Source organism: Schistocerca nitens, chromosome 5, assembly GCF_023898315.1.
Source record: "Schistocerca nitens isolate TAMUIC-IGC-003100 chromosome 5, iqSchNite1.1, whole genome shotgun sequence".
Lineage (NCBI taxonomy): Eukaryota > Metazoa > Arthropoda > Insecta > Orthoptera > Acrididae > Schistocerca > Schistocerca nitens.
The window spans coordinates 555838813-555851504 of NC_064618.1; the positions used below are offsets into that span (position 1 = coordinate 555838813).

The 12692-nt window shown below is 38.6% G+C and overlaps 1 protein-coding gene across 2 annotated transcripts in view; it reads right to left on the reverse strand.

Annotated features, from left to right (window-relative positions):
- Window positions 1–12692, reverse strand: part of LOC126259885 (calcium-binding mitochondrial carrier protein SCaMC-2-B-like) — a 249877-nt gene that overhangs the window by 20116 nt on the left and 217069 nt on the right. For both annotated transcript variants that reach the window (XM_049956957.1, XM_049956958.1), the window contains 2 exons: window positions 9878–10135; window positions 9615–9782 (listed from right to left, as the gene is read on the reverse strand). In XM_049956957.1, the coding sequence (XP_049812914.1) occupies window positions 9615–9782; window positions 9878–10135 (426 nt within the window). The remainder of the gene's footprint in view (window positions 1–9614; window positions 9783–9877; window positions 10136–12692) is intronic.

A 12692-nucleotide genomic window follows, 5' to 3' on the forward strand; every position in this document is an offset into this window, starting at 1 on the left:
CACAAATTTCAAGCTTTCGCAACCCACGGTTGCTTCATCAGGAAGGAGGGGGAAAGACGAAAGGATGTGGGTTTTAAGGGAGACGGTAAGGAATCATTCCAATCCCGGGAGCGGAAAGACTTACCTTAGGAGGGAAAAAAAAGCACACACACACACACACACACACACACACACACACACACACACAATCTGCAGAGAGAGTATACCTGTCCTTTTCCCCCCCCTAAGGTAAGTCTTTCCACTCCTGGGATTGGAATGACTCCTTACCCTCTTCCTTAAAACCCACATCCTTTCGTCTTTCCCTCTCCTCCCCTCTTTGCTGATGAAGCAACCGTAGGTTGCAAAAACTTGAAATTTGTGTGTGTGTGTGTGTGTGTGTGTGTGTGTTTTTTTTTTTTTTTTTTGTTTCTATCAACATACCAACGGTTTCATTTGGTAAGTTACAGCATCTGTTTATAGATATATTTTTCCCACGTGGAATGTTTCCCTCTATTATATTCATATCATTAATTTTTACCCTATAATAAGTAATACACAGCATTATGGCAGCAAAACTGCACAGTGGAAATTACTGGAAACCACCCACAGAAGGCAAAGAAATTCAGCACCAAAAATTAAATGTAAGAAATAATGGCATGTCAACTAAGTTGAATGAGTGTGGTGACATACTATGCTTCTGTGTAATTTTTTCTACAGAATTTTGATTACCTCAATATAATTTAAATTATTTAAAACACACAACAAGGAATGAAATATCAAACAACTGAAAATCACAACAAAAAGATGTGAAAAATGGACTTCTGAATCAATTCCAGTTTCAACAGAAAATTGCAAAGTGCAAACCAAGTGGGTTTATAGTTGTTTTTGAAAATCACAATTGCTCAAGGGAGAAGTATTCAGGATGGCACTGGTGGAATTCCAAGCCACATTAAACTTTTGTCAATAGGTAATGCATGCTGCGAAGACCCTACAATCATAATATTTAAATGTTTCAAATGATTTTCAGAGAAAGCATTTAGTATTTTTTTGGACAATATCTTGTCACACCCACCACTTCCAAAACTGTAATCATCCCTTTCACTTGTTGGATGATTAAAGTACACTACAGTTGTGACAGTATGATTGGAGAAAACTGGTATAGTTAGCTGAAGTTTACTCTAAAGTGTTCAGTTTCAGGATTTAGACAGCTTTCTGTACCTATTATTATTTGAGCACTGGTGATCCAAACACTGAGACTTTGTTGTAAATACTTTTGGCAGGATCACTACAATTTTAATAGTTTTATGTGTGTGTGTGTGTGCGTGCGTGCGTGCGTGTGCGCGGGAGGTCAATTCTTTGGATTTTACAGTAACGCTACAGGGTCTCATAACAGCTACCACTAGCTGAACTGGATGGAGAGTCACCTATTCTAAAACAAACCTTGTGTGCATCTGATTTACAGTCACTTAACTGGATAATAGCCTCTGATGTGTTTTGCACCCCTGATCCATTTAGCAGGTGGCCTACAGGTCTGAACCCTATGGTGTAAGTTGAGGAAGTTACAGCCCAGCTTATTACAGAATCTTTGAAGTCTCTGTTTGAAACCTTTGAACTGACTTGCAATCTGTGGACTACAATCTGTTCTGGAGAGCAATGCTGTAGATTGTGATCTTCGGCAAAATTCCTCAAGTTCATCTGTTCTTCTCACCCTGCTCTGCCAGTCACTAGAATGATCGAAGTACAACCTCAGAGCCCATAGGACAGGCATAATTTGTTCCAATGTGAACCACAATTTGCAGTTGGTTGTACCTCATTTCCAAGAAAGTGTCTGTACAGATTAAAGGGAGACAAGTGAAACAAGAAGTTGGAAGTAGTAACAGGTACTAGAACATGCAAAGGTCCACAGATTCTTAATACCTGACTTAACTTATTTTGTATGGAATCAAGTAATGCCTCTAGACATAAGTACAGAAAACAGAGCATGTTTGAATAGGGCCTATTTTTACATGCCCAATGATTCACACAACTTGTCTTAAACTTCTAAGGATTTTAATCATACCAGAGAAGGAAAGTTTCTACTCCTCATATAGCGGAGATGCTGAGTCGCGATAGGCACAACAAAAAGATTCGCATAATTATAGCTATCGGCCATTAGACCTTTGTCAGCAGTACACACACACACACACACACACACACACACACACACACACACAGAACTTGCACACACATCTGCAGTCTCAGAGTGTGGTTTCAGCTCTCTGAGACTGCAGACGTGTGTGCAAGTTGTGTTTGCGTGAGTGTGCGTGCGCGTGTGTATATGTGCGTGTACTGCTGAAGAAGGCCTTAATGGCTGAAAGCTGTAACTGTGTGAATCTTTTTGTTGTGCCTATTGCGACTCAGCATCTCCGCTATATGGTGAGTAGCAACTTTCCTTCTCTGGTATTGTTACATTCCATCCTGGATTTTCCATTGTTTGATTTTGATGACTGTAATCTGTCAGACATGCGAGTTATTGTGAAGTGGGAACTTCAGAGAAATGCGAATCGAGACATTACCCTGGTTGACACAGACAATTAAGTGAGAGGTACTGAAAAACAGACTGTTCATCAAAAGTCCTTTCCAATTATTACAGAAGACCTCCATCACACATACAACACAGATACTGGTGGTCAGTACCACCTTACTATCGTGTGACCGTCTGCTGATGGTATCATCTGGATGTTGTATGGATGGGCATAGGGGTCATCACACCACTCTCTTGGCAGCTGTCAAATTTCCTAGATCGAGTCACTACTTTCCATTCAAGCAGCTCCAGACTTGTCATCATGAGACTTAGTGCATCTCATTCAAGTCCTGTGAATTCAAGATGGGTCCTACAAAAAACTGTCAACCATGTTGACCACTTAGCCACAGAGGTGAGAAAATAAACAAATATAATTTTTTGAAGGGGGGAGGGTGTCTGCAGACATCTACATCTATACACTGCAAACGACTGTGAGGTGCACGCAGAGGGTAAGTCCCATTGTACCGGTTATTAGAGTTTCTTCCTGTTACATTCACATACGAGTTCTGTTCAAAAATTCCAGACCTTAGTTCATAAAATTTTTCTATGCTTACCTTTTACTTATTGTGAATGGTCTTCTTTGAAATACTCTACTCACAACTGATGCACAACTCCCAATGCCATTTCCACTTCCGAAAGCAGTACGCTTCTTGATGTATCGCACGAAGCACCATCTGTGAGTTTTGAATTTTCTTTTATCTCGTCTGACGTTGCAAATCTCCATCCTTTCAATGCTGTTTCGACTTTGAAAATTAAAAATGTCCATAGGGGCCAGGTCTGGAGAGTATGAATGATACAGCAGCACAGTGATTTCGTTTTCTGTGCAGTAGTCACACACCAACAGGGATGAATATAAGGGTGGGTTATCGTGATGCACGCACCAATAGTACCACCGATTAACGGTTTGTCCCTGTGGCATGAATTCATGATGAACTAATTCTTCAAAGTCAAAGAAAACTATCAGCATGGTTTTGAACTAACCTGTCGACCTCTTCTCGGTCCTTTCCGGACGCACTGTGGAGACTAAACTGTGGTCTCAGCATTATAACTGCAGACCCACATCTAATCACCAGTTACGATTCTCTTAAGGATCATCTCATCCTCATTCTCATTTGCACAATCCAAAAGCTCTTCACACATTGTGAGGTGAAGGTCTTTCTTGTCTTGACTCATGAGCCATGGGACGAACTTGGTGACAACACAATGCAACAAGATGGTGTGTCAGGATTTCATGACATGATCCAACTGAAATGTTACATTCTTCTGCAATCTCTCAGAAATTCAGTCTGTGATTGTCACACACAATTCCCGACACGAGTATCATTGGTGGACGTCAAAGGGCGTGCTGAATGAGGGTCATGTTTAACTTTTGTACGGCCATTTTTAAACCGTGTCAACCATTTGTAACAGAGTATGGCTTACCTACTCATCACCATAGGCTTCCTGCATCATTTGGTGTGTATATGCAAAGGTCTTCTCGAGTTTCACACAAAATGTAATGCAAACACGTTGCTCCTCTAACTCTCCCATCTCAAAATTCGCAAACTATGCAGCACAACATTCTACTTAATACAAGACTCAACAACAACTAATGGACATACAACAATGAAACTTCCAGCAGTTGCACATTGAACACAGGCGAGTGCAGGGATGCCAACCATTTTCACTCCAACACACCATTGGTCCAAAATTACACGTATCCTGGTACTTTTTGAACAGACCTCGTACGGAGTATTGGTAAGAATGACTGACTGAATGGCTCTATGAATGCAGTAATTATTCTAATCTTATCCTCACATTCCCTATGAGAGCAACACATAAGTGATTGTAGTATATTCCTAGGGAATCATTTAAAGCCGGTTCTTGAAACTTTGTTAACAGATTTTCTCATGGTAGTTTAATCCATCTTCAAGTGTGTTCTAGTTGAGTTCCATCCGTTTCTCAGTGAAACTCTCACATGTGTTAAACTTGTGACCATTCATGCTGCCCTTCTCTGTATACATCAATATCTCTTGTTAGTCCTATTTGGTATGTGTCCCACACACTTCAGCAATATTCTAGAACTGATTGCACAAGTGACCTAAGCAACTTTCTATGTAGACAGATTGCACTTTCCAAGTAATTCTACCAATAAACCAAAGACTAGCACCTGCTTTACCCATGACTGAACATATGTTATCACTCCATTTCAAATCCATACGAAGTGTTACCACCAGGTATTTGTATAAATTGGCCGATTACAACTGTGACTCATTGATATTATACTCATAGGATACTACAATTTTCTTTTTCTTTTTTGTTCTGTGAAGTGCAAAATTTTACATTTCTGAACATTTAGAGCAAGTTGCAAATCCCTACACTACTTGAAATCTTATGAAGATGTGACCAAATATTTATGCAGCTTTTTTCAGATAGTACTTCATTATAGATAACCAAATCATCCACAAATACCATGAGGTTACTTTTAATATTGTCTGCAAGGTCATTAACATACAATGTGAACAGCAAGGGTTCCAACACACTTCCCTGGGGACACACCTGAAGTTAGTTATTCACCTGACTATGACTAGCCATCCAAGATAACATGCTGAGTCCTCCCTGCCAAAAAGTCCTCAATTCAGTCAGAAATTTACCTTGACCCTTTAATTGCTCTGGACATATTAAGATGCGTGTCTTTTTACCTGTCCCTGTGTGCTCTGAACATGTTTACGTGCGCCACCTGTCCTACCTGGTGCATACGCGTAGACACTTTCAGAGTACCAGGTAGAAGGACTGGTGGTGCGCGTAAACACATTCAAAGCACACAGGGACAGGTACTAAGGCGCGTGTGTTAACACATCCAGAGCAGTTAAAAGGGTTAATACCCCGTATGACTGTACTTCAGACAATAAGCATAGGTGTGGTACTGAGTCATATGCTTTTTGGAAATCAAGAAATACTGCATCTACATGATTACCTTGATCCCAAGTTTTCAGTATGTAAGGTGAAAAAAGTGTGATTGGGTTTCATATGATTGATGTTTTCAAAATCTTTGTGCTGGTTGACACAGTTCAAGACACCTCATTATCTTTAAGCTCAGAATACTTTCTAAGATTATACAACAAATCAATGTCAGGAATCCCACGGAAACTCTCAAAAATTTACTGCACCTGGCAAGATTCAAACCCACAACCTCCTGAATGCAAAGCTACTATCCCATCCATTACACCACTAAACCTGAATTTTGAGAGCTGCTTCCAAGTTTGGAAGGTAGGAGATGAGGCACTGGCAAAGCGGAAGCTGTGAAGACCTGTAAGTCATGCCTGGGTAGCTCAGTCGGTAGGGCATCAGCTTGCATGAGGCAAAGGTCCAGTTCAAGTCTCAGTCTGGCACACAGTTTTAATCTGCCAGGAAGTTTCAATTTCAGAAATACTGAACAGTGGTTTTGTGGATTACTTATACTACCCTTCCTGTAGGTGAGTGAGACCTGTGCCCTCTTCCACGAATGGGCACTGTTTTTTGTTCAAGGGTTTTACAATGGGTTAGAGTTAGAAGAAGGGCTAACACAGTTGTAAATCCAGTATGGAATCTGACAGGGATTCTATTGAGGCCTGGAGCTTTATTCAGTTTTAACAATTTCAGCTGTTTCTCAACACCACTGACCCTAATACTTACTTCATTCATCTTTCGACTGGTACAAGGATTAAACTAAGTCAATTTGCTGGGTTTTCCTTTGTAAAGGAACATTTAAAACAGTTAAGCAGTTCAGCTTTGGCTTTGCTACTCTCAATTTTAGCTCCTGTCCCATTCACTATGGACTGGACACCAACTTTGGTACCACTGACAGACTTTACATACGATCAGAATTTCTCTGGGTTCTATGAAAGACCATGAGGTACTGGTGGAATTGAAGTGTGAAGACTCATTTCCATCATGAGTGGTGAGTGGTGAGACACCATGCCCCTATCTGTGTTCACAATGAGATGTACATATGAAATTATGTGATACCGATACTATACATATCTCAGCCTTAATAGGTCCCTTTCATGCAAATATCATAGGTAAATGACAAGGCTATTGCAGTTTAAAGTGGAAAAAAACTCATGAATATCAGTGTGGAAAAAACAATGTCCTCTGCTTAAATTGCATCTAAGTTATCTCCAGATCACTTTCAGTACAAGAATCCCGTTCTAAGATGGCTTTTGTGAGTGTGTCTGCGTAAGTTCATTGTGCGCGGAAATTTACAGCTGGCCATATTTTGGGATGCTTTGAGACACAAAGATGATGGCATGGATTTTGGTGCAGGAAGTGTGGTAGCAACCATTTCAATTTATTTAGGGTAGGAAAATCATAAAAATCTTAACTAGAATGGTTGTGGAGTAGAGTGATTGCAAAACATTTGTGCGTTCTAATCCTATACTCTTTTGAACTGTTTACAATCATACACAATGTCAAACACTTCTCACTCAACTTCTTTAGCAGTTGCAGCAAGAATAAGTAAACTTATTCCCAGGATAAACTGAAACCCCATTTGCAAGAAATTAAATCTATATGCAAACACGCTAAGATTTGTGCAGATTCGTTTCACTAAAACAAAAGTACACTACCTCTATATACATTTGAAATAAGCAGCAATAAAATCAGCCCCCCTCAGTTATCCTGGAATGGAACAAATCTTGCCTACATGGTCCCTGTGGAATTGATGTTTAGTATATTCCTTTATTCTTAACGCCAGTTATTGAAAGGCACAATGTTAGAAAGAACTGCATTTACAACTTGTAAAATAATTGTTTATTAAAACATGACCATTTTCGCGATTTTAAGCCACATCGTCAGGTGAACCTACGTGGTAAAAAGCAAAGTACAGTGTCACCACATTTTGCAGGTATTAAAATTAGTAAAGGAATGTCTAAAATATACCCACAAAGTTAAAAGACCATATACATACCCATCGCCCCTTGTCAAAATTTACTACTCAGAGAATATCGTCAATACTATGGCGAGCGAAAGGTAAAGAATAATTGCCCCATTCTTTAAAATTTTCCTGCATCTAGAAAGAAGAAAGACAATATTTTATAGTGGGCAGACATACACGTTTTTAAAAAATGGAGGCCGGATTGACAATAAAGAATTGTCACTGCTAACATGACTAGTTGTGGCATACGCAAATTACAATGTGGATGAAAATCAGGTGGCCAGTATGACAGCAAGGCAGCTCAGTGCAGAACAAGGCACAAACGATGGAGAGAGACTAACTGGCTAGCTGCACTGAGCTGCCCTGCTGTCATACAGGTAAGACACTGCCACCCAATTCTTTCCACATAGTAATTTGCGTGTGCCATGACTAATCATGTTCGCAGTGACACTCCTTTATCGCCAGTCTGGCCCCTTTTCAAAAACTTCTAGCTTACACTCACCATAATTTTCTTTTTAAAGGCATTCAAATCTTATAAAGAATGGATAACATCATCTTTACCTTTTGCTCACCATAGTACTGACAATATTCTCTGAATAGTAAATTGACTAGGAGGGATGGGTATACCTAAATCTTTTAACATTGTGAGTATATTTTTCACATTCCTTTGCTAATTTTAATATCCGCAAAATGTGATGACACTGTACTTTGCTTTTTACGATGTAGATTTTATCTGATTATGCGGCTTAAAGCTGCAAAACTAGTTGTGTTTTAATAAACAACAATTTTACCAGCTGCAATCAGAGTTCTTCCTAATATCATGCCTTTCAACAGCTGCAGTTGACTGGAATACAAAACAGTTATTGGAAATTCGTAAATAGGCTTTCACAGAATATATGGATGCTATTTTCAAGAGTCTATTAATTCAAATTTTTCCTACATCAAAAATGTAAACAAAACATAAGCCTAGAGCCCAACTTTTAATTTTTTTTTGAATAATATGCAGACAAAGCATTTTCCACATGCCTTACGATACATACTAACACACATTCGTGCATGAATTTCACAAAAATACTATCAACTACCAGTTAAATTATTTATGTTTTCCAAGATCATGCAGGTAAGGCTGCTTGACGTATTTGAAAGCGTGCCGTCAAAATTATGACTCTTTATCACTTCCATCAGTAGTAATGTCCTTGGGATCAGGCAGTTCCAAGTAATGGTAGATTTTTGTGAAAAATTTTATATGACACTGATTACAATGTACAGGGATACAGTAGTAATTATTTCTGTGACAAAAAATAAACATATGAAGAAAGAATGTCAGAAGAAAGCAGAAGTTGATATGCTGAAACCGAAGTAAATATGACGAGGTGTTCACAGCAATAAAGTAACTGAACTGAAAAATAAAAAAAAATTAAAATAAAAAAATACAATAGTGCAGTATGTCACTTTAAACAAAAAAAAATTAAATAATGTCACATTGTCATAAAAGAAAAAAAAAGCAGTGTAACTAATCTTTATGTTGTCATATTCTTAAAAAGAATGAAGCAATGGCAAGGGTACCTGGCTGAAGCTTTCATTTTAAATGTAAATGAAAAGTTCATGTTGGTAAGTGGACAGAAATTATTTGTTTTCAAGGCATGATATTAAAAGCAGGTTTGGTTTCGTGCCTAATAATACAGCTGCAATTTTGCTTCAATTGGTGTTAATGTCATTCCCTCCTTTATGTGGCTGGTGCTTCTGCCAATAATCATCTTCATCATTGCTTTTTATTAGTTTTTTCAAACCTGGTTACCTCAAGTACCATTAGGCCAGGGGGGGGGGGGGGGGGGGCACCAATGTGGTGTCATTTTGTGTTCCTAAAATCTACTATACAACACAAGCAAGTCAGTTTGTAAGAACCATTACACAAACTAACAAACGATGTTATCTGCATTTACCAGATGCCACATCCAACCATTCAATTAACTTGCAGCCATTTAGCTTGCCACAGTGGGTAAAAACACAAACAGGAGTTCAGAACTGTATGTATTAGACTGCGCACTACTGTTGCTACTAACAATGATAAAATAACAACAACCACCACCACCACCACAACCACTACCATCAATGGTTTCTTTTAATTACAAGATTAAAAGGTAACTAGTATAAGATAAGCGTGTCACGATTACCTACCTCATACACAGCAAGGTCGATTCCTGCATATGGAATAATTCCTAGTAAGTTAGGAACATAGCCTCTGTAAAAGCTCCTTAGTCCTTCTTTCTTGTAGATCTTTTTGGCTGCGTCTGCTATTCCTTTATATTGGCCAGTTTTACGTAAAGCTAATCTTGTTTTCAGCACCTGCAAAATTTGTCAAAAGTTAAAATAACAAATACATTACACGACTCCATAATTCAAAAGCAAAAAATATAGAAATAATATCGTGAACACTTTACCTCTAGTGGGTATATTGCAGTCTGGCTTATGCCACCTGCAAGAGATCCAGCTACAAATCTTTCATAGATCGAAAGTTCACGAGTATTATTTCCTCGGATTAGTCTTTTACACTGTTCATAAGCCATGAACTTAATAGCAGATTCTGGAGCAATCTTAACAACATTTATCCCATTGCCTCTCCAAAAGCTCCAAAAACCTCCTTCCTTAAAGAGATGGTTTAAGCATGACCTCATGCTTGTTTGTTTTGATCCGTGGACCTGCAACAGAACATAAATGCTTGCACTTAATGTTGGGAAGTAGCTCTCCAGTACAGAAACAATAAGGAATTCCCACTTTTGAAAATCACGAGTTGTGAAGAAAAGAGGGGGAAAGTGGATTGGGGGGGGGGGGGGGGGGGGGGGGGGGGAGGAATGATGGCAGAGACAAATATGGTTCTTTCTAATTTTGCAAACAACCAAGAATCAAACCACAAACCTAAACTATTTGTCGAGGTATACGAGTGAATGCTGACTGTTTTTCAGCCATGGTGTGCATCCTTGCAATCTAACAATTATTGTCAAAACTGAAAATTCAGCAACAGTGGAACAACAGTTAACTACAAATGTATTCATATGCTCTAAGAAAAGACACAAAAGAAATTAGAGATACTGTATATTTGTGTACCTACCAAATACAAGTATCTTAATTAGTTCCCTCATCTGCTAAAAAGATTTCTGCATTTATTTATTTTTTTGTAAAAATTCTGAAGGAACATGTCAGAATATAAGGATGCTGCTCACGGTCAAAAAACGATCTTAAACTAAAATGTAATTCCAACAGCTGTGTATATTTTGTGTTTAGGTATTATACCACTCGAATACCTGACAGTGTACAAAGTGACACAAATAACATTGTGAATGAAGTTTCTCAAGCATATCTGAATTGAAAGTAAAACACAAAAGATTCAAGATAGCTTATTTTGAAGTGCTTTCAAGATTCTGATTTTCACAGTGATCGTCGTCGTCGTCGCGATTGTTCCCCATTAGGAGAGCTATTGAACAATTCTCTGGACATTTTTCTTCTTTGCGTCTCAAACACCCTTCATCCTCTCAGAATGCTCTTCCTTCCGTTCTTCTGTCCATTTTTTTACCAGGCTGGTGCGATGTTCTTTCCTCAAACTTCACACTTGTGATTCTATTCCAGCACCAAGTGCAGTCTAAGAGATTTTTATGTTGATCTGCTGCAGATCCCTCTGGACTTCTTTCAGCCATTCTGTACTGCATTTACACTTTTTTATAATACTGAAAAGTTTCCTTGATCTTCTGGAGTCTTCCATGCTGTAGGTATGTGTATAAAATTTGGCTTGGAGTTTTCAGATTTCATCTGTTACTGTGTTGGTCTTTATAGAGCTCATTTTGTGGTCTCTTCATCCAAATGCCATTTTTGTTAATTACCCCGTAAATCTTCCCAATAATTTTTCTTTCCTGCTTTTCTATTTCCCTAATTTTTGAATGACCATCAATCACCATTGGTTCAGCTGCGTAGATTGCTTCTGGAAGAATCACTGTTCTATACTGCCTTAATATTGATTTTGTAGAAATTCACTTCTTGTTATAATGCGTTCATGTTAGCTTGGGGCCTTCTAGAGCTTGGTGATTCTTTGTTCATTGGCGATTTGGTTTAATCCTTAAGACTGTATAGTTTCTCTGAGGTATTTAAAATGGCAGAGCAGTGCAATTTTACCATGTTTTGTGATTGAAGGGAATTTATTTTCTGGCTGTCTTCCCATATATTTAGTTTTTTCATAAGATATCTGTAGTCCGGTTTTTTGTGAAATTTCATGTAGCTTTTCCACTGCGTGAATCACTTCTGTTCTGTTATTGGTGATAAACGCAATATCGTCAGTGAAAGCAAGGCATTTAGACTTCAATTCAGTTCTCTTTTCTGATACCAATTTGGATGCCCTTTACATGAGATTCCTATTCCATGATCTCGTCTAGAAAGATATTGAAAAGCATTGAGGATAGTCTGTCTCCCTGTCGGACTCTAGGTTTGATTTTGAACGGTTCTGATATTTTGTCCAGGAATTTCACTTTGGATGTTCTTCCTGCAAGTGTCTGTTCTGTGATTTTTCGGGTCTTTCGGTCGATCCCAAATTCTTCCACGATTTTAAACAGGGTTTCATGGTCCACTGAATCTTTATGCTTTCCTGAAGTCGATGAATGTAACTACTGTATTTCTGCATTTCCTCATTTGGAATATCATCTTTTAAGCACCAGATCTGCTCTGCACATGATCGTCCTTTTCTGAATCCAGCGTGCTATTCACCAATTACTGGATCTGCTTAGGATTCTATCCTGTTTAAAGTAAGTGACTGGGAACAAGGAAGTTCCTTTGTAATTGTTGATGTCTGTCTTGTCGCCCTTTTTGTGTACAGGGTGAATGAGAGCACATTTCCAGTCCTCTGGTATTTGCTCCATCATCCATGTGCCTGATATAATATGATGTAGTTTCTGTACAAGTACAGAAACGTTTAGTTTCCAGAATTCAGCAATGATCCCTTCTTCTCCTGGTGCTTTGTTATTTTTCAACTGTTTGACTATCTCCGTAATTTCTTCAAGATCAGGGGCATGGGAGTCTGGGTGTGTGAATACTGGAGAAGAGAAGAGAAGACAAGTTTTTCTTTGAGTGATATGAAGTTGAGGAGGGAACTGAAATAGTGGGCTAAGATTTTGCAGTTTCCTTTAGTGTTTCCAAAGAGCCATCTGTATTTTTGAAGCACAAGCTAGGCACTTGGTATCCCTGTAAGTTTTCTCTGAAAGTCTTACAGAAATT